General features: G+C 40.0%; 1 protein-coding gene across 9 annotated transcripts in view; it reads left to right on the top strand.

The window, feature by feature from the left end:
• Window positions 1-23,287, top strand: part of dysf (dysferlin, limb girdle muscular dystrophy 2B (autosomal recessive)) — a 311,739-nt gene that overhangs the window by 5,686 nt on the left and 282,766 nt on the right. For 6 of the 9 annotated variants that reach the window (XM_028801470.2, XM_051928468.1, XM_051928470.1 and 3 more), the window contains exon 1: window positions 9,181-9,379. The exons of the other annotated variants lie outside the window; for them this stretch is intronic. In XM_028801470.2, the coding sequence (XP_028657303.1) occupies window positions 9,286-9,379 (94 nt within the window). In that variant the 5' untranslated portion in view covers window positions 9,181-9,285. Of the gene's footprint in view, window positions 1-9,180; window positions 9,380-23,287 lie in introns of those variants that run through there. 9 annotated transcript variants of the gene reach the window in all.

Genomic DNA, 23,287 nt, shown 5'->3' with positions numbered 1-23,287 from the left:
CATCTGTTCATCACCAAACCAGATTAGTCCATTTCAGGTTCATAGAGGACTAAGACTACTAGATAATGTTGGACAAAGAAAGGAACAAAGCTGTGAAAGACATTCACCCACCCACACTCACTTTCCAATTCATGTAATGCACATGCCAATGTAATGTTTAAGGAAAATGGAACAACCAGAAGGAAGACCTTCAAAGAAACCAGGAAAACATGCAAACTCCACATAGGCAGCATGTGGGCAGGGAAACTGAAACTGGAACACTGGAGCTCATAGAAACTGCCAAAATACTCATTAGCATACGGCTACAGTATGCCCAGCTCACCATTTAGGCATTTAGGAACAGGCAGAGGGCTAATTTCAGCACATCAAGAGTCTCTTCAGAAGCAGGTGCAGGGCTATTTATAAGACACATGCAGAAATCTATTTATAGGTGAGAAAATCCAGTATAGCAAACTCCAGTAGAAAGTCAAAAAAAACTCTTGAAAAGTTAACACAGTGACACTACAAAGGGGATTCGATCAACCATCTATCTCTTGGAAGAGACATAAAGTATCATATGAATATGAAGGGGGCTTTTTGTAATCAGCAAGGGTTCTGTAGGAGCATACAGTAAACTAGGGCTACTGATTGGTCAATAAGAGCTGCTTAGGAGCAAACTCAGTGTGGCACACAATATTCCCGAAACCCAACTACCTACTGTCCAGCACACATACAACACAATTTTTTTTTGAAAGGCAAGCACAATTATTAAGGTGCTCAGCCACCCTGCATAGTCATTGTTCTCCCTACTTCCAAACAGTACAGGACCACTGACTCCTGCACCACTAGATTCAGGGACAGTTCCATTTTATATATTGTAAGGTTACTGGGTAGTTTATTATAATAACAAGTACAGAACTGTAACATTAAATAAAAATATCTCTCTCTCTTTCTCTCTCTGTCTCTCTATTAAAGATTGAACTTCAAGGTTCTCATCTTAAGAGTGCCTTGTCAGTTGAAATGAGTCTCTTGGTAGCTTTTAAGCCACCGTATGTTCAGAAAGAGGCACCAGATAGTCAATCATAGGTGTATAAAAATTTGATGGTCTGCTCCCAAAGAGTACCCCAGTAAACTGTTTCTAGGGAGACTCTAAATGGTCGATAAAGAGATCCTCCTTTGGCACTCTGAGTCTGATACTAGGAGCTCATACTCTCTAGTTAATATTCCCCAAGTTATTTAAAACAGCCACCCTATGTTCTTAAAAAGGCCCCAATAATGACTAAAGACAAGATGCCCCCTCCTACTTTGTGCCTCCTTCTAGTGACATGCTTACTGACCAGTCCAGAGTGACCTAATCATGTACAAATAATGTAAGCTTTGCTGCTAACAAGCTCTCTTTGACCAATAAACAGTCTCCATCTTAATCGTAACAGCTTCATGTCTGCTCCTAAAGAGACACTTAATGACCAATAAAAAGTCCTCATCTTATATATAGAATTACATATATATACAGTGTATATATATATATATATATATATATATATATCTATATATATATATATATATATATATATATATATATATATTATATAATATATATATAGAATTTATAACAGTCACTCACCAGTTTATTCTTAAACAGGGGCGGCACGGTGGTGCAGTGGGTAGCGCTGCTGCCTCGCATTTAGGAGACCCGGGTTCGCTTTTTTAACTACAAAAATCTTTAAAACCTAACCTCCTCCTTGATATGCTTGGGTAATGTTTTGGTTTGGACCTGGGTTCGCTTCCCGGGTCCTCCCTGCGTGGAGTCTGCATGTTCTCCCTGTGTCTGCGTGGGCTTCCTCCGGGTGCTCTGGTTTCTTCCCACAGTCCAAAGACATGTAGGTTAGGTGCATTGGCAATTCTAAATTGTCCCTGGTGTGTGTGTGTGTGTGTGTGTGTGTGTGTGTGTGTGTGTGTGTGTGCGTGCCTTGCGCCCTGTTTCCTGCCTTGCGCCCTGTGTTGGTTGGGATTGGCTTCAGCAGACCCCCATGGCCCTGTAGTTAGGCTATAGCTGGTTGGATAATGGATAGATGGATGGATGGATGGGTTTATTCTTAAGCAGGGTCATGGAGGGTGCTGGAATCTTTCCCAGCTTGAATATCGCGCAAGGCAAGAACAAACCCTGGACAGGGTGCCAGCCCATCGCAGGGTGAACACACACGAACCACAACCACACACTAGCGCCAGTTTAGTTTAGCCAATCCATCTAACCAACATGTCTTTGGACTGGGAGAAAATTGGAGCACCCAGAGAAAACCCATGCAGACACGCAGAGAACATGAAAACTCCATGCAGGGAGGATCCAGGATATGCACACTGGTCTCCTTACTGTGAGGCAGCAGCAATACCACTGCACCACTGTGCTGCCCACATTTATAACAGTTTGTTTTTACTATACATTTCTTTTTTGTAAATTTTGTTATTTTCATCCAGTTCTCTTGTTTGTTCTCTGCTGATTTTTTAATTATTTTTTTTTCCTAATCTACCTCAGTCCCTTCCCCAAAATCAATCTAGCAGGCCCTTCAGGTGCGACCTAAGATGGCTCATTTAAGCTACTTGTTGGTCTCAGTTTGGCTGTAAGGCATCAGTGAACTTTTTTTGCTGTTGTTGTTTTGCTCTACTGTTGTAACTTGTAGTTTCCCATTACTGTGAGCATTTTCTTTTTTTGCTCCTTTGATCATTTCATATTACTCATTTTGGCTCTTGTCTTTTGCTTACTTCTTGGCTTTCGCTGTTCATTTCTGCAGGCTTGCTTTTTGTTGTTATGGGATTGTCATATTTTTCGTTTATTTAGCGTAAATATTTTTGAAATTGGGCTGCATGGCAGTTCAGCTGTAGCACTGCTGCCTTGCAATAAGGAGACCAGGGTTTGCATATTGGGTCCTTTATGCATGGAGTTTGCATGTTCTCCCTGTGTCTACATGGGTTTGCTTCAGGTGCTGTGGTTTCCTCCCACATTCCAAAAGACATGCAAGTTGAGTGAGCTGGTGATGAAAAATTGCTACGTTTGTGTTCGACCTTGCGATGGATTGGTGTTCTGTTCTGGTGTCCTGTGCTTGCTGGGATAGACTCCAGTCCCCATGACCCTGTTCAGGATTAAGCAGATATAGAAAATGATATGATATTTTGAAATGTATTCATTGTTCTTGTATTTTTGTGTTGTTTTTGAAACTTTTTGAGTTGTTGGATTTGAATTTTTAATAGCATGATTTTATACATTAACCATTTATAGACTTGTTTACTGGAGCCAGGGGTTTTAGCAGTTCCCCTGTCCCTAAAGTGATTTTTTTGGCTAGTGTTTTTTGGTAGTGTAAACTTTGAAGTGTATTTGAAGAATCAAGACATTTTTTGAGATTTTGGACCCTGAATCACAAAACCAGTGTTTATAAAAAGCATTGGCCCTCAAGTTAAGTTTGAGTTTATTGTCCTGCTTATATAGTATATAGGAGTGGTTCTCAATTACTGGGTCATGATTTGCCATCTTTTGGGTTTAAAAGCCATTTCAACTGCTGACTTGCCCATGGTAGAATAATCTCCCACCATTTATCTGTAGGTATGAGCATGCTGCTTATTCAAATTGTGCTTGTATTACCATGGGAAAGCTCCCCCTAACCTAAAATCCCCCTCAACCCCCACAAACCACTGTTCAAATTCATTTCCCACTGGTAATTGCACTTATTCTACTAAGGACTGGGATAAACTTGACGCTAAACGACGCATACACTTGCGGACACTACTGCAAGCAGTGTACTAACTGTACTTGTGCGTGTATTTTATGTAAATTTGGAGGAATGAGGGATGCTGTTGTGAAGGTGCAAAAAAAGATGCCAACAGTGACAAAGAAGATTGTATGTGAGACCTTTAAATGTATTGTGTTATTACGATGGTAAATATGCGACACTTGTATTACCTATTTGAAAAATGGAGGAAGAAAAGCACCATGAATACTTTTGTATATCAGTATTTAAGTTTGATGATTTACTTCACTGCATCAAACCACTGATCAAACATCAAAGCACACACATTGTTCCTGTTGGCGCTGCAATGTGGCTTGGCGTCATACTGCATTATCTTGCAACAAATGAATCCCCATTTTTCTTGGACATTTTCAGCTTTACACAGATGCATCTATCTCGAAATTGCTTCCATTTCATCTTGCACATTTCCACATCCACCTTCAAAGAGCTGGTGATTTGATGCCAGCTGTTCTAACTGGAGTGTCTGTCAATATGGTGATGTTGATAGTAAATAATGATGCTGATGTCATATACCAAAACTTGAATACACCCACCACCCAAATTTTTGCTGAAACTGCAATGTGCTCGGTGGATGCAAGATGGTTAAGATTAGGGTATGTAAAGGTTAGGGGTTAGTGTCATGTGTGGTATAGACGTGAGGTGACATGACTTCCACCATGAAATTGTTGGTGTATACTTGCGCTACAGCTCTGTAGTTGGATACTTATCTAACTGTTAAGAGAGTGGGACACTCAACTAGTCATTATGGGAATTTTTAGGAACAGACAAAGCTGCTCATAACTGTCCAGGAGTCATTGAAGTGTAACAAAGAAACCTACATATGAAAAGGAAAGGTTACATCAATGACCCAAGAACTCCTTAGGAGTAAAAGTATTTGTAAGTCAGCCCCTTTACTAGTCACCATGGAGCTAAAACCAAATCATTTAGTAATGATTAGTGACTCTGAGGTGGCTCTGTAGGTGTGTATGCAAAGTTACTTAGAAGGTAGCGAGAAACTCTTAATTGGTTAGCAATGCACCCTTCTAAATAAAACCTGTGAAGACAAGTGTTAGTGAGAAAAGGGCTCTTTAGGAGAAGATAAAGGAGTATAATGGAGAAGGGGACTGTTGACTGGTCGATTAGACCAGTTTAGGAGCAGACTCAATACTGTTTATTTATTTGCTGGAAAATCTGTTAAGGAGTAGACACATTGATGCTATAAGTAAGACATGGACTGTTTTTTGGTGAGTAAGGGTTTCTTTAGGAGCAGACAAAAGAAAATCAAGGTGAACTCTTTCTGTTAATTAGGAATTGCTCTTTGGATGAAAACTCCATACCACGGAGGCAAGAGTAATAAAGCACTAGAAGATAAAATGTTTGTCTATAAATGAGAGAAATTCAACAAAAAAAATCAAAAAGAGAGTTTGTTAATTTCAAAATTTTAGATTGAACAGAGGTAAAAAAAACTTTTCCAAGAAAAATCTAATCTTTTACTAAGCAGTACTATAAGCCTTTTAAGCAGATATATCCACAATCTTGGACATTGCATGAATTGCTGTGCTTGTAAAGCATTAACTTTAGGTAAAAAATACGTTTTTAAAGTTTACTATATCATAATCATTAGCCATTAAGATGCTCTTTATGGTTGTACACAGAGTTATTGTATTTAAGACGGGCTGTTTACTGGTTATTAAGGATTTTTTAGATGTAGATATTTTAAAGTCACTCAGAGAACCTCCAGAATTAAGTACATATCTCACATATGTGAGTAGAGATTTCTTCCAGAACATGAAACACATCAAGCAAAAAGCTCTTTATTGAACAGTGACAATACAGCTAATGTCGATGTATAGGAGCAGACTCAACAATGTTTAATGACAGGCATGAGGGTCTATATCAGCTGGTAAAGGGCTCTTAAGGGGGCAGTAGAAAAATTTTGAAGTTTTCAGTATGAGTGAAAACTTCAGTTTGAATGACAAAACATTAGGCATGGAAACCCAGGCTTATGTAAGGGTCAATTACCTGGAGTAACTTAGAAGTAGGACAACGTCTGTTGAATACAGAGATCATGATACAAAGAGTAAGGCTGAGTGCTGACCCAGTAGAGCAGTGAGGGCATAACAGTGCTCATACAGGCCTGTGCCAGACACCGTCTAGGCACTGAACTGAATCTGTAACCTGATCCTGCAGTGAAAGCTTTGGTAACAACATAACATAGGTCATGGTATACATCACATCCTTCATGCATGGGTCAGTGGTTTCCTTTGAAGAATCTGATTTCATAAATTAGCTACCAGATAGGATTATCCATGCAGTAGAAAAGAAAAGCAGCTGGTTGCTTCAAAGCCTTGTTTTCACAGGCTTTTGTACAGATATATAAGTGTCCACCAGTGCTGGACTTTTGAGTTTATTTTAGTTTGTGTGGGGACTTTTTTAAAAAAAAGTATAATTGGTGCAAGGATTCAGAGAAAACAGTCCTCTTCACAAACAGGAGGGCGTGCAGGAACAAAAACTAACCAGCAGGTGGTGCTCCGGGTCAACTGTCCCTGATTCATTCAGGAGCTGCTTGGAGTGCTGAGGACCCAAACTTCAAGCAGCTCCCCCAGACAGATAAAACTGACAGTGGCAAAGATGTTCTATTTGGGTAATAAACAAACATTAATGTTGTCATCAGCAATAGGGAGGGAGTTTGGGCAATCTGAAGGAGTCCATAAAATGCAAGGACAAGGGGGTCTGGGGAAAGGAGCTTCAGAGAAAAAAAGTGAGGACAAAATGCAAGGCTGGCTGGTTTGAAAAGAAATGTACATAAATTCTATCTATCTATCTATCTATCTATCTATCTATCTATCTATCTATCTATCTATCTATCTATCTATCTATCTATCTATCTATCTATCTATCTATCTATCTATCTATCTATCTATCTATCTGTTATAATCTCATACATATATACAAAATTAAAGGAACACTTTTTAAGCTGAGTATAGCATCAAGTCAATGAAACTTCTGGGCTATTGATCTGGTCAGTTATGTAGTAGAGGGGCTTGTTAATCAGTTTCAGCTGCTTTGGTGTTAATGAAATTAACAACAGGTGCACTAGAGGGGCAACAATGAGATGACCCCCAAAACAGGAATGGTTTAACAGGCGGAGGCCACTGACATTTTTTCCTCTTCATCTTTTCTGACTGTTCTTTTCACTAGTTTTGCATTTGACTACGGTCAGTGTCACTACTGGTAGCATGAGGTGATACCTGGACCCTACAGAGGTTGCACAGGTAGTCCAAGTTCTTCAGGATGGTACATCAATACGTGCCATTGCCAGAAGATTTGCTGTGTCTCCCAGCAGAGTCTCAAGGGCATGGAGGAGATTCCAGGAGACAGATAGCTACTCTAGGAGAGCTGGACAGGGCCATAGAATGTCTTTAACCCATCAGTAAGACTGGTATCTGCTCCTTTGGGCAAGGAGGAACCGGATGAGCACTGCCAGAGCCCTACAAAATGACCTCCAGCAGGCCAGTGGTGTGAATGTCTCTGACCAAACAATCAGAAACAGACTTCATGAGGGTGGCCTGAGGGCCCAATGTCCTCTAGTGGGCCCTGTGCTCACTGCCCGGTACCGTGGAGCTTGATTGGCATTTGCCATAGAATACCAAAATTGGCAGGTCCACTACTGGCGCCCTTTGCTTTTCACAGATGACAGCAGGTTCACCATGAGCACATGTGACAGACATGAAAGAGTTTGGAGAAGCCATGGAGAACATTATGCTGCCTGTAACATCGTTCAGCATGAGCAGTTTGGTGGTGGGTCAGTGATTGTCTGGGGAGGCATATCCATGGAGGGACACACAGACCTCTACAAGCTAGACAACGGCACCTTGACTGCCATTAGGTATCGGAATGAAATCTTTGGACCCTTTGTCAGACCCTATGCTGGTGCTGTGGGTCCTGGGTTCCTTCTGGTGCACAACAATGCCCGGCCTCATGTGGTGAGAGTATGCAGACAGTTCATGGAGGATGAAGGAAGTGATACCATTGACTGGCCCCCACACTCAACTGACCTAAATCCAATAGAACACCTCTGGGACATTATGTTTCGGACCATCCGATGCTGCCAGGTTGCACCTCAGGCTGCCCAAAAGCTCAGTGATGCCCTGGTCCAGATCTGGGAGGAAATCCCCCGGGACACCATCCATCATCTCATTAGGAGCATGCCCCCCCTGACGTTGTCAGGCATGCATACAAGCACGTGGGGGCCATACAAACTACTGAGTATGATTTTGAGTTGCTGCAATGAAATTTCAGAAAAACGGATTAGCCTGCTGCATCATTTCTTCACTTTGATTTTCTGGATGTCTTTGAATTCAGCTCAATGTAGATTGATAATTTTCATTTCCAACAAACGATGTAGCATCCTCTCGTTCCTAACGCATTACCCTGTTCATATCAGTAGAGATATCCAGCATGATTTTTTCCCCATTGAGATGTGATGTGCTTTCAAACTGTTCCTTTAATTTTTTTGAGCAGTATATATATATATATATATATATATATATATATATATATCTGCGGTGGGCTGGCACCCTGCCCGGGATTGGTTCCTGCCTTGCGCCCTGTGTTGGCTGGGATTGGCTCCAGCAGACCCCCGTGACCCTGTAGTTAGGAATATAGCGGGTTGGTAAATGGATGGATGGATATATATATATATATATATAGGGCGGCACGGTGGTGCAGTGGGTAGCGCTGCTGCCTCGCAGTTGGGAGACCTTATCTTCCACTCTCTGCAGCACTACCAGGGCCGGATTTATATGAAAAGAGGCCCTAGGCTATTCCACTTATGAGGCCCTTTCACCTTCTATTTTTAAATTTGTAAATTACATGAGAGATAATAAAATATGTAATACGCGTTGATCTTAACCAATACATTTTTATGTTTGTTTATTAGTCATATGCGTAGAATTTCTCCTTATTTTTGGTTCAGTGTTTTAGTGTTCACTGTTTTTAGAATAGTGTAATTTTAATTTTGCTAACAATTTGAATGTAGGCCCCTCTTGATCTTGAGGCCCTAGGCTGAAGCCTAGTTAGCCTATAGGAAAATCCAGCCCTGAGCACTACACACTAATAAATAATGAAAGCAGTCTGTTTTGCTTGTGGTTTATGGCTCGTATATCCAATATTCTAACTGCTGCATAGCCTACTGCTGAATGAAGTGCAGCTATTCTGTAGAAATACAGAATTTTCTCTCTGTGTTTTTCATTTTTTGTGTAGGTATATCAGTTTACATTTCTCAGCCCTTCACCTTTTAGATCATTAAAGTTTATAAACATTCTGGAAAGTCAAGAGTTAAAAGGAGGAGGAGCTCTGCTCTGACATGCAGCCTACAGACGGCCACGGCTGCTCCGGAATTCCACTTTTCTCTGCAGCTGTGCCAGGCAGAGGAGTGCCGGCCCGCCAGGGGGGGGATATCCTCTGTGTACCGCTCTGGAAGCTTTTCTTTCCTGCTGCTCAGCAGCCGCTCTGGGATTGCAGCATGCTGAGGTGCTTCCTCGTGCGAGCCAGCAAGCTCCCAAATGTGGAGAAGGGTGACCGGCAGAGCGACCCTGTGGTCAGCCTAACATTCAAAGGTGAGCTCTTCGTCTATAGCAAGGGGGACGTAGTTGCCAGCTAGGTGGCTTTATCTGGTGCCCAACAAGTACTATGTCTGTCACTGGGGAACATACAAACATGAAGCTATTGATATGGATATGAGAGACTGTAGGGTTCTTCGAGTTTTACCTGCACTCTACATCATCATCATCATTGTCATCTTTGGCTTTGTAGTTTCTGTATTTTGGGTGATGTGTGCATTCTGTGCATGTCATTGAGGCTTGCTGGCATTCTTCTCTACATTCATTTTTTTTTTAATGGCTCTAGAAACATGTTGAGATCTTAGCAGGAATGTGCATATGTCAGTGCTATACTCTATAAGGTGGGCCCTTATGCTACAACTGATCCTCCATATGTAATCCCTTATTTGTATTAGATAGATAGATAGATAGATAGATACTTTATTAATCCCAATGGGAAATTCACATTAAGGGCTAATGAAGTTTCTTTCAGTTGTCACATAACATTACAGAAGCTGCTTAATACATTTTATGGAAAAATATATCATCAATTTTGAAAACAAGATGATAGCAAATCCTGAACTTGACATATGTCCATCGCTGGTCACACTTTCCATACTCACTCATTACTGGCCAATTCAGAGTTGCCAGTTAAACTAAGGACCATGACTTGAGGAATTGGAAGCAAAGAAAGTGTACTTGTAGAACATCATATACTCAGGAATGATGAGTTTACACAAGTGAGAGACTGAAAGAAAATTCTGAATCAGCTGGAGCAATGAGACACCTGAAGGTGTTAACAAAAAGTCAATATTGTTTTTTTGTTAATATAAAAGAAAGGAACATTAATTCTGTTAGTATTTTTCCATTGAGGCACATGGAGAAGGCTAGTTTTGGATATGCCATTTTACTTATGCAATGTTCCTGACACATTTCAGAAATCAAAATGCAGAGTGTGATTGAATCTGTATAGACTGCAATGTTCCTCTGACAAGATGATGGAGTTTGGTCTTACTATGCACTGTATTTAGAACAGTTGCTGCTGCACATTTGTGAGCTGGAAGTAATAACAGCAAGAAGGGGATTTGCTTGTACTAGAATGCCAGTCTGCTAGAGGACAAAATTAAAAATGTAAAATCAATAATGCATTACATTTATGAAATGCGATCCATCCTTTCTCAAAGATGTTTTTTTATTAGCATCTAGAGGACATTTACTGTACTTCTGTCCATTCCATCTACTGAATCCATTTATGTAAAATTTAAAACAGCCAAAATATAAAATAAAACAGCTGTGCTCAAATTAATGACTATGTTTAATATTATTTTTACAATCTATGTGCTTTATATGTGCCTACTGAATTCAGCCATAACAATGTTGGTTTGCTTACTCTAATTCTTGGTCATTGATGGTCTGCACTCTATACTGACAGCATCAGATTTAAGGCAAGAACCAAATCTGGACTGGGTGCCTGTCCATCACAAGGCCTACTGACCCTTCACCAGCCCAGTTTAGAGTCATCTTTTGGAGTAACGGAGAAAAAACTCAAGCAGATATGAGAGAAACATGCAAACTCCACACCTACAAGAAGAACGGGTGTAGGATTTGAACCCAGGACTTAGGAGGTGTGACACAACTGTTCCATTTAAATTCAACATTGTGTTAATTATAACCATGATATATAATGCACAAACCTTAATATTATTACTTCTCAAAAGCACAAATGACCTACAACAATTTTATTTTAGAGGTATTCTAATCATTTATGGTAAATTCAGTATTGTTATTTTTAAGTTAATTATTAAATAATGCATATCTATTCATTTTCTGACCCAAGTTCATTACAGAATGGGTCTAAGGTAGATCTGGAAGTTCATCACAGCGCACAGCCAGTCTTCCCAGGCCAATTTCCAATTGTCAGCATACCCAACCTTCACATGTTTGAGATTTGGGAAGGATAAATGAATGACAGAACCAAGAGAAAGACACAGAAAGGCATGGGGAAAAAACACTATCTTAGACAGATAGTCACTGGGCTGGGCCGGGATTTGACTCTGGGGTCTGGAGCTTGGTTGATTTGGAAAATCTGAACTGATCCTGTTTAAATGAATGAATGAGACACAGTGGCCATTGCTAGCTTCTTGTGAGTCAGTGCTGGTAACTGAATGAATGGGTGGACTTATCATAGATAGACAGATGGACAGGAAAGGCACTATATAATAGATAGGTAAACAGATGGACAGGAAAGGCACTATATAATAGATAGATAGACAGATGGACAGGAAAGGTACTATATAATAGATAGACAGATGGACAGGAAAGGCACTATATAATAGATAGGTAGACAGATGGACAGGAAAGGCACTATATAATAGACAGATAGACAGGAAAGGCACTATATAATAGATAGATAGATAGATAGATAGATAGATAGATAGATAGATAGATAGATAGATAGATAGATAGATAGATAGATAGATAGATAGATAGATAGATAGATAGATAGATAGATAGATTATTTGACCCAAGGAGAAAGTTGACTTTTTCAGAAGCTTACAAAATATAAAAAAATTTATTAACAAAACAAGAACAACAATAAAAACAACCATCCCCTCAATCACATACAAAAATTACAAAAAATCTGAGGGGAGGCATTATTTTTAATCAATAAAGACTCTTACTTATGAACACTCAGGCTTTTTGATTCCCAGTAACCTGATTATGTTGTTTTATATTACTAGGGGGTTTTGCCCCCTACATGATTTGCTTTTCAACCCCTGGGGGCAGGTGCTGGGTGCATCTTGCAGTTCTGCCGCTAGAAGGACACCAATGCACTCCTCCATTAGAGAAAGCAATTGTATTTAAAGTATTTCACTACAAGTATCAATTTTAAATATCAATGACTAATAAAGCCTAGTAAAAAATAAAAGAAGTAAAAAAATAAAATGTAATTAAAAGTAATAAAAAGTAAATAAAAAATTAAAGTACATTAACGTCTCGTCAAAAACAATATTATGATTTACTTTATCCTGTAACTTACATTCTATAAATGTTGCTTTTTTGCATTTCTGTTTGCATATTGTTTGGGGCATTTTTCTGTTTTTCATTTATTGGACAATTCTCTTTGTTTTTGATTTGATTGTATGCAGCTGTTTTTTGTTCATTTTCTTGTTTTTTTCGACATTCATTATTAGCTCTTGCAGCTCTTTTTCTATCGCAATCTAAAATTTGACTTTCTTGAATAGATCATTTGCTTTTCTGCTTGCCAATATAACCGACTCGTTGAAGGGTGAATTAGCACTGAGAGTGTCATGGGGTTGTACGGAGAGAGGATGTGCACAGTAGGAGTAATGATTGGGGTAACGGTGTGAAGGGGATTGGTCAAATCTAAATAATGCAGACACAATGGAAACCTTTTATAATATAATAAACACATGCTGTTTGGTTTTAACGTCTGACAATCTAAATGAGCCTGTGTGGGGGGGGGGGGGGGGGGGGGGGGTCTTCTAGATCCCAGGATGTACTATGCTCAGCTTCTCAAAGGCTGCCTTTACATGGAGTGTTCTCATTTCTGTATTTTTTTCAAAAGCAGGTTTATGTTTTTAGGTGTGTTTTATGTTTGTTTTCATGGGTCCTAATGTATCATAGACATGAAAGCCTGGGCTAAAACATAATTCTCAAACTAGCAAAGCGTAGGACACGCTAATGCTGTAAAATAAAATTAAACAATCAAAAATAAAAATGTAGACCTGCAGCTCTTGAATATTTTGCTAAAGGATGATTTAAATAAAACTAATCATCTCCCACATGAGCTTACATTAAAACTTGCATTAAAACATGGAAAATATGATTATCCATTGTTCACTACCACCTTGGACATTTGCTGTTGGAATGCTAAAGCCACTGGAAAAACACTCTAAGGTTGTACATTGAGTAAATAGTTATATTGCATTATTTGCATATGTTAGCGAGGATGCCAGTTATAAGCTTGTCACTTTATTTCAGTAACCTAAAAGAAATGTATTTGTTTATTTAGCTACTTGGGTAATATTTAGACTAGATTATCACCATCATCGTAAGCTACTTGTTAGGATGGTGGCTTAAATAGTGAGCTACAGAATGTTGTTAAAGTTTAAGTAATAATTTGATTATCTGATACATACGTTTTTGTTTTCTTTGAGAAATAATAAATGCAAAAACAAACCAACAAACAAATAAATAAATAAAGCCTGATAGTTCAGCACAATTCCTATGTATTTTCTGAAAAGTCTCCCCTCAGGCTTGTATTTATCTGAGACAGTCTCCATATTTCGCTCTCCTTGGCTCCTCTCTCGTGTCTTTAGGTTTCTCTGTACAGGTGCGGTGGTGATGATTCCACTCAAAGCAAAGGGTCTGGAGGGGTGCCATGTACAACTTCTAGAGCCGACCCTGAGTGTGTCAGAGACAGAATGTGTAGCCAGTTTTGTCTTCCTTCTCTCCTCCACTACTACCTTCAGCAGGGTGAGGCAAGGCAGCTCTGTGATGGTTACTCACACTAATAAACGAAAACGTCTCCGTGACCTGCAAAGAGTAAAACTGAGAAATGGTGTGTGTAAGGATGGAAACATTTAATTAATGTTTCAAGTAATAAATGATTCAAGGCCGCATATCTCGTTTTGTTTCCATCCGCTTATTTTGAGCGGATCATACCCAGACTCCGTTACGCCAGCTGCTGTCTTCCGCTCCTCCTGTATCATCTGCACGACTTCCAAGAGAAACTAACCGTTATAAGCCCTACTGGCGTGTCATTCAGCGTATCCTCCTTCCATGACAGCTGACTGGGGGGTATCAGTTCCCATTCTACTGGGGGGTCCACCTGTGTCACCGAACTCTTTATCGTCTCGGCCTCTTGTGCTCTCGATCTTAATCATTCTGACAGTGAGGTGCACTGACCAGTAGCCCAAAGTTTCAGTGAAACACTCCCGCATTACTAACGCCGTCCGTTAAACCTTTAACAAAACTGCAGCTATCTCCGCCGCATTATTATTTGATGTCGTGATTTTATTTACTGTCTGCTCTGGGCTGTGTCGGAGGCTTCACTTCTGGGTACGTCCGCAGCCTGCCTGTCCTGTGAAAAGTTTTTTTCAACTTAATTAACCAGCATCAGTGGCACAGTCTTTATTTTGTATAGCGCCATTAACTAAATGTCCTACATGGCAAACAAGACGACGATTTCCTTATAAAAAATGAAAACCTCCGACGTAAAATCAAAAGATCACATCAGGAATGCTCCCCTTTCGACTCGAGCGACTGTTCACTTGACGGAAATCTCCAGTGCGCCGTTCCAAAACAAACCGCCGCGCTGCTGCACTCCCGAAGACGGCAGTTGAAGGTTGTTATTTATGGCTCTCCTTGGAGGATGCATATTTTAGCCTAATTGCTGGTGGGACTGAAGGAGATGGCTTGGGTGGCTTGCTTTGCTGTTCTGTCTGACAGATCCCTCTTCCTGACTTCGAGCTCCGCACCCAGTTGTTGAATGTGCGGAATCTGCGGGTTCCCCTCTCGTGTGCGCGACTTTTCCTCCCACGTCGTGGGAATGTGATGGAGGTAACTACAACAATTCAAGTCTCATCTCTTGTGCTCTTTTTGCACTATCCGATCTGCCAGATGCTTTTTGTTTTCTCCGCCCTGACGGTCCAGTTTTAATACCTAATTGATGTTAGCAACGGGCGGCACGGTGGCGCAGTGGGTAGCACTGCTGCCTCGCAGTTGGGAGACCTGGGGACCTGGGTTCGCTTCCCGGGTCCTCCCTGTGTGGAGTTTGCATGTTCTCCCCGTGTCTGCGTGTGTTTCCTCCGCGCGCTCCGGTTTCCTCCCACAGTCCAAAGACATGCAGATTAGGTGGATTGGCGATTCTAAATTGGCCCTAGTGTGTGTCCTGCGGTGGGTTGGCACCCTGCCCGGGATTGGTTCCTGCCTCGTGCCCTGTGTTGGCTGGGATTGGCTCCAGCAGACCCCCGTGACCCTGTGTTCGGATTCAGCGGGTTGGAAAATGGATGGATGTTAGCAACGGGTTTGAATTATGATTATTTTATATTTTAAATGCATTTGCATTCGTAGAGGCACGAAATTAATCTGTGTTCTAGCGTACGTGAACCGATCCTCTGATCGTCTGGTTCAAAAACCAAAACATCCATCTATCCATCCATCCATTATCCAACCCTCTATATCCTAACAAAGGGTCACGGGGGTCTGCTGGAGCCAATCCCAGCCAACACAGGGCGCAAGGCAGGAACAAATCCGGGGCAGGGCACACACACACGCACACATACACTAAGCACACACTAGGGACAATTTTGGATCGCCAATGCACCTAACCTGCATGTCTTTGGACTGTGGGAGGAAACCGGAGCACCTGGAGGAAACTCACACAGACACTGGGAGAACATGCAAACTCCACGCAGGGAGGACACGGGAAGCAAACCCAGGTCCAAACCAAAACATTACCCAAGAATATCAAGGAGCAGGTTAGGTTTTAAAGATTTTTGTAGTTAAAAAAAAAAAAAAAAAAAAAAAAACTTAAAAACAATTAATATATTTTTTCAGGCAAAACAGAAAAACAAGAACAGTTGTAAGTGAAGTATTGATACTTAGCAAAATACACATTCATTCACATTATCTATCTATCTATCTATCTATCTATCTATCTATCTATCTATCTATCTATCTATCTTTGAACCTGTATTTACACTGAACAGTATCATACATCAAATAATAAGCATGTAAGACTAATCCAAGTATTATCGTAATCAAGTAATAGATTAATAACATAAACAAGTGTTTACGATTTTAGAGAATTGTGATCATTAACATCAAACTGACAAAATTCAGTTCAGTTTTTTATTGCCCCAATTATTGTGGAACCAATCAGAGTGGCCATTTCCGCTGGTGCTGATGTTGAATATAATAAGCCACATCAGCTCCATTTTGAGTCACTGACATACAGTTGGGAGGACACGCTTATGGTTAACTGATCGTTTTAGTTTCTTATATAAACATATACAGTACTGTATATATAAAAGTTAAGATTTTTATTACTTGTAAACACTATAATATAAAGAACAAGATTAGTAGAAAATGTATAGTGGATTCCCTTTTTTAATATTTTTCTATGTTTCAGCCATGTGCTAAAATCATTTAAAATGTATTTTTTCTCCACATCAAGCAATGCTCAATAACCCCAAATTACAAAGAGAACAAGTGGATTTAGAAATTTTTGCAAATACAATAAAAAAAAGTGAAATTTGACATTGACACAAGTATACAGAGTCTTTACTCACTACTTGGTTGAAACACTTTTGGCAGCAATTACAGGCTGGAGCCTTCTTGGGTATGATGCAACAAGGATTCCACACATGAATTTGGGGATTTTCTGCCATTCTTCTTTGCAGTTCCTCAAGTTCTGTTAGGTTAGATGGAGATCATCAGTGGACAGATATTTTTCAGATTTCCCTAAAGTTGTTTGGTTGGGTTCAGGCCTGAGCTCTGTCTGTGCTACTCAAGAACATTCACAGAATAGTCTCTAAAACAACTGCTGTGTTGTCTTTGATTTGTTCTTAGGGTCACCATCCTGTTGGAAGGTGAACTTTTGGCCCAGTCTGAGATCCAGAGTGCTCTGAAGCCAGTGTTAATTAAGGATATCTCTGTACTTTATTCCATTCAGCCTTGTCAACACCTAATGATGAGTGGACACTTGTTTCCTTCAGACATAATGCTTAACTTGATTTCATAAAGACAGAGAATTTTGTTTCTCACACTCTAAGAGTTCTTTTGCTGCATTTTTTGCAAACTCCAAGTGAACTTCCATGTGTCTTTTATTGAGGAGAGGATATTGTCCGGCCACTATGTCATTAAGCTGAAGTCAGTGGAGTGTCGGAGTGATGGTTGTCCTTCGGGAAGTTTCTCCCATCTTCACTTAGGTTGACTAGAGCACATCTAGAGTGAACACTGGATTCTTGGTCACCTTTCTTACCGTGGCCCTTCTGCCATGATTGCGCAGTTTGACCAAGTGACCAGCATTAGAAGGAGTTGTGGTTGATCCAAATTTATTCCATTTAAGAAGTATGGATGACACAGTGCTCTTGGGAACCTTTAATGCTGCAAAAATGTTTTTTGTAGCCTTTTCGAGATCTGTGCCTCAACACAATCCTGTCTCTAAGTTCTGCTGGTATGTCCTTTGACCTCATGGCTTGTTTGTGGCTCTGAATTACATGTAAGACCTTCTATAGACAGGTGTGTGCCTTTCCTAGTCATGTTCAATCATTTGAATTGTCCGCAGGTGGACTTCAAACAAGGTGTAGAAACATCTCAGTGATGATAAAGAGAATGGGGTTCACCTGGGCCAAATTTCAAATGTCATAGCAAAGGTCTGAATACTTGTGTCAATATGATATTTCATTTTTTTTTTTTTTTTAATTAATATTCCAAATACAGTGCATCCGGAAAGTATTCACAACACATCACTTTTTCCACATTTTGTTATGTTACAGCCTTATTCCAAAATGGATTAAATTCATTGTTTTCCTCAGAATTCTACACACAACACCCCATAATGACAACATGAAAAAAGTTTACTTGATGTTTTTGCAAATTTATTAAAAATAAAAAAACTGAGAAATCACATGTACATAAGTATTCACAGCCTTTGCTCAATACTTTTTCGATGCACCTTTGGCAGCAATTACAGCCTCAAGTCTTGTTGAATATGATGCCACAAGCTTGGCACACCTATCCTTGGCCAGTTTCGCCCATTCCTCTTTGCAGCACCTCTCAAGCTCCATCAGGTTGGATGGGAAGCGTTGGTGCACAGCCATTTTAAGATCTCTCCAGAGATGTTCAATCAGATTCAAGTCTGGGCTCTGGCTGGGCCACTCAAGGACATTCACAGAGTTGTCCTGAAGCCACTCCTTTGATATCTTGGCTGTGTGCTTAGGGTCGTTATCCTGCTGAAAGATAAACCGTCGCCCCAGTCTGAGGTCAAGAGCGCTCTGGAGCAGGTTTTCATCCAGGATGTCTCTGTACATTGCTGCAGTCATCTTTCCCTTTATCCTGACTAGTCTCCCAGTCCCTGCCGCTGAAAAACATCCCCACAGCATGATGCTGCCACCACCATGCTTCACTGTAGGGATGGTGCCTGGTTTCCTCCAAGCGTGACGCCTGGAATTCACACCAAAGAGTTCAATCTTTGTCTCATCAGACCAGAGAATTTTCTTTCTCATGGTCTGAGAGTCCTTCAGGTGCCTTTTGACAAACTCCAGGCAGGCTGCCATGTGCCTTTTACTAAGGAGTGGCTTCCGTCTGGCCACTCTACCATACAGGCCTGACTGGTGGATTGCTGCAGAGATGGTTGTCCTTCTGGAAGGTTCTCTTCTCTCCACAGAGGACATCTGGAGCTCTGACAGAGTGACCATCAGGTTCTTGGTCACCTCCCTGACTAAGGCCCTTCTCCCCCGATCTCTCAGTTTAGATGTCTGGCCAGCTCTAGGAAGAGTCCTGGTGGTTTCGAACTTCTTCCACTTATGGATGATGGAGCTCATTGCTCATTGGGACCTTCAAAGCAGCAGAACTTTTTCTGTAACCTTCCCCAGATGTGTGCCTCGAGACAATCCTGTCTCGGAGGTCTACAGACAATTCCTTTGACTTCATGCTTGGTTTGTGCTCTGACATGAACTGTCAACTGCGGGACCTTATATAGACAGGTGTGTGCCTTTCCAAATCATGTCCAATCAACTGAATTTTCCACAGGTGGACTCCAATTAAGCTGCAGAAACATCTCAAGGATGATCAGGAGAAACAGGATGCACCTGAGCTCAATTTCGAGCTTCACGGCAAAGGCTGTGAATACTTACTGTACATGTACTTTCTCAATTTTTTTATTTTTAATAAATTTGCAAAAACCTCAAGTAAACTTTTTTCACATTGTCATTATGGGGTGTTGTGTGTAGAATTCGGAGGGAAAAAATGAATTTAATCCATTTTGGAATAAGGCTGCAACGTAACAAAATGTGGAAAAAGTGATGTGCTGTGAATACTTTCTGGATGCGCTGTATTTCTAAAATTCTGTTGTCTATTTGACATTTTGGGGTATTCAGTGTTCCTTGATGTGGAAAACAAATGAATTTAAATGATTTTATCACAAGTCTGTAACAGAGCAAAATGTAAAAAGTGAAGGGGTCTGAATACTTTCTGAATCTACTCTGAATGCATTTATAACTCTTTATGGATTAACAAGACCCACTAATAAAGCATACATATTATAGACCACCATGCCTTATTAAGCTGTGCACATACAGTAGGCTGTTAACTGTCCCCTATGGAAATAATATTTTGTTTTTTGTTATTAAAGGATCTTAGTATTCCAATAACATAGTAGAGAAAGGACTGACACACAGGCACAGGTAGCAGACTTACTCTTACTGTAGGCCACAGGAGACACCCTCTCTTTCTAAGCTTATTCTGGCTGTTGTCATTAGGAGACGCCCAGTAAGTACTTCAACTTTCTCAGGAGAACTGTCATCTTAGTGTTCTGCATATCTTTACATTCTCTCCAAGTCCATCCTGCCACCCTGTTTAGCATAACGCCTTTTATGCTGCTGAGTCCCCTGCCGATTCTCATCTGTGTATGTCCTCACAGATCACAGTCACAGTAGTATATATAAAACACTTTTACGTTGTTCATCAAGATTCTGGATTATACAAAATTTTGCATTTAGATCTAACATTTTTACTTCCTACATGTCATACTTTACATTTATTTACATTAAATTGTGACTGCCACAAATCTGACTAAGTCTAACTGCTATCCAAGTCACTCTGTAACGACTTAGTTGCTTCTGCCTTATCTGCCCTTCCTCCTACTAAACCATCTTAATCCTTAAATTCCTGTCCAAATTACTTTTGTGTATTTAACATGGCAGCGGCTCCAGCACTGACCCTGAGGTACATCACTTCTAACATTATGTAATTAGGAAAAACTCACTATAACCCGTTGCTTATTGTGTTTGAGCCAATTTTCTACCCACCTACACACTGTGCCCTAAATTCCCACTCCTTTAAGTTTGACTCGTAATTTCTCATGTAGCATCTTATCAAAAGTCTTCTGAAAATTAAGATAAAATAACAACAACAACAACAACATTTATTTATATAGCACATTTTCATACAAAAAGTAGCTCAAAGTGCTTTACATAATGAAGAAAAGAAAAATAAAAGACAAAATAAGAAATTAAAATAAGAATGATAATGAAATGAAAATGATATCATATGCACCTCTGCTATCGTATGCTTTTGTTGTTTCCACACAGCATTCCTTGTCTGAACTAATGCTGACTATTCACTAACATTCTTGTCCTAGTGGATCTTTTCCTTAATAATTACTTCCATTAATTGACCTCTGATACAAATTATGTTTACTGCTGTGTAGTTACTTAGATCAGCCTGATCACCCTTTTTTATATATACTGTAATTGCACAATATTTCCATAGGAATTTCCTCAGGGTGCAGTGGTGTCTGAAAAATATGCCTCAAGGGTTTATATATATGCATAAGAATTTTATCACATCACACAGTGATTTGTTGAATTTAAGTCCTTTTAATCTATGCAGTACATCTCCCTATACAATTTGAAAGTTTCTAGTCATCTCCTTGGCAGTCCCTGTAACTGCAAAGAGGTTATTGACCTTTTTGAAAACTTCAGAAAACAGTGAATTTAGAGTTTTTGCTATTTCACAGATAGTATAATACACTTCATCTCCTCCTTGGCTGTTCTTGTACTACTTAAACTAGCTGTGCTACCCATATAAGGTGTATTGATATCTAAGAATTCAACATAGACCATATGTTTTTATTTGATACATGGGTTGTCGATCTGGTGTGTTATAATAATACAGACCTGGGGCCTCATGTATAAACGGTGCATACGCACAGAAATGTTGCGTACGAATGTTTCCACGCTCAAATCGCGATGTGTAAAACCTAAACTTGGCGTAAAGCCACGCACATTTCCACGGTAACTCATACCTTGGCGTACGCAATTTCTCCGCTCGGTTTTGCAGACTGGCGGCACCCAGCGTCAAAGCAGTGCTACTGTTCCTGTGTGCTCATCCTTTCTTTCTTAGCTCCACATTCCTGATGCGGCTTTATAAATACACTGAAATTAACTGCATATTGTTTATTAGTGTAATGCATCTGATTGTATTTTACCTGTAGCAATATAATGGTCCAGGGAATAGCCATAGTATTCCAAATACCATAACTGCTTTAGCGTTGTTACGCTCACTGCATCTTGTTCTTCTTTTTGCTGCTTCCGTTAAGGGTTGCCACTGCGGATCATCTTTTTCCATATTACTCTCACTGCACCACTCGGAGTATTTATATCACTGTATCTGAGTGTGAATCATAGCAGCAGATGATCGGAAAGAGAATTATCGGTATACAGTTTCAAGTACACACTACCTCAAGCACAGCAAAAAGCGTCAAAGCCTTTCCTGTACGGACCTCGCATTTCAGAAACAGTTTCATCCCAAGAACTATAAACGCACTCAATCAGTCCATCAAGTGCTCCTTGTAGAACTGTTTGTACTTATAAGTACAATCACCTCACTGTAAACTTACACTACAGTTATAATATTGCACAACCTGCACTACTTTATAAAGCGCATATGATGACAATATCATTTTTAAGATGAAATGCAGCAAAATATGTTGCTTATAGTATACAGATAAAACTTTAACTTCATTTAAATAATCTGTATTGTTAATAATTAAACATGTGAGGACACGGTGCCGCAGCGTATAGCTAGTTCACGGATAGCTCCTGCCTTGCGCTATATTCTTGCTAGTGCTGACGCGACACTGGAAGGATAGACGAATAGTATAATTAAACATGTACTACGAAGATATTTCAATGTTCCTTAAAAGTTTTGAAGAATCGGCGTTCTAAGGTTACAAATGGCTTAACGTCTATTACAGAGCTGATTGTGTGGCGATTGGGTTTTTGGAGAAAGAAAAGTAAGGACAGGAATTGGAGGTTAGTACATTTGAAAGAGACAGTACTTCTGTAATAAATTATTTCATCGAAGGTCGCACATGGCGCAGCAAGTCTCTTGCGTGAGATATTAACAATCACTGCGCCACCGTGTTCCCATGTTTAATAACATGCTTTCATTCCTATCATCATGAAAATGATATCACGTATACATCTCAGTATTTTAATTATTCAGAGAGCTGTAATATCTCGAATGTAATGGATTCTGTGTCCTGTCGGAGAAAGAGAAAGAACGGAAGCACGTAGTGATTCACACACATAGAGCACATAGAAGATCAAACACAGAACAAAGCATTTAACGTGCTACTTGAGAAACTAGTAAAATAAACGATTTTAAGATGAAGTTTATGATGTTCTACTTTAATGGCAAAATACACTACGTGATTAAAGTGGAAATTTCGAGATTAAAGTTGACATTTTGTGCTTTTTTCCCACTGTGTGCCTATTTTTTTGTCTGTACCCTAATACGCTTTCATATGACACTCAGATGGTGGGCTACGACTTGCCTTTTCACGGCGACTTTGATATGTGATTTCTTTTTTATATCGGGCACTGTGCGACTTTGTGAACTCGATCTTTCGAGTTTCTCCGACACTCTGTCACTCAATCAACTTCCTTTTGTTGATTATACTACTGTTTATACCAACAAATAGTACGTTTTTCCTTTGCCTCCACTTGGTATTCGCTGAAATTCTTATATTTTCCCCTGTGCTTTTCCCATTGTCTTTTCACAGAAGGCTATTTATATTGATTTGCATATTCAAAGAGGCGTAATTCTGGGAGGAGTTGGGGCGGGACAGAAGGCGCGTGCACGTGCGTTACTTTTCACGCAAATCGGGAT

This window comes from Erpetoichthys calabaricus, chromosome 5 (assembly GCF_900747795.2).
Source record: "Erpetoichthys calabaricus chromosome 5, fErpCal1.3, whole genome shotgun sequence".
Taxonomy (NCBI): domain Eukaryota; kingdom Metazoa; phylum Chordata; class Cladistia; order Polypteriformes; family Polypteridae; genus Erpetoichthys; species Erpetoichthys calabaricus.
This window is presented reverse-complemented; position numbering and strand designations above follow the sequence as displayed.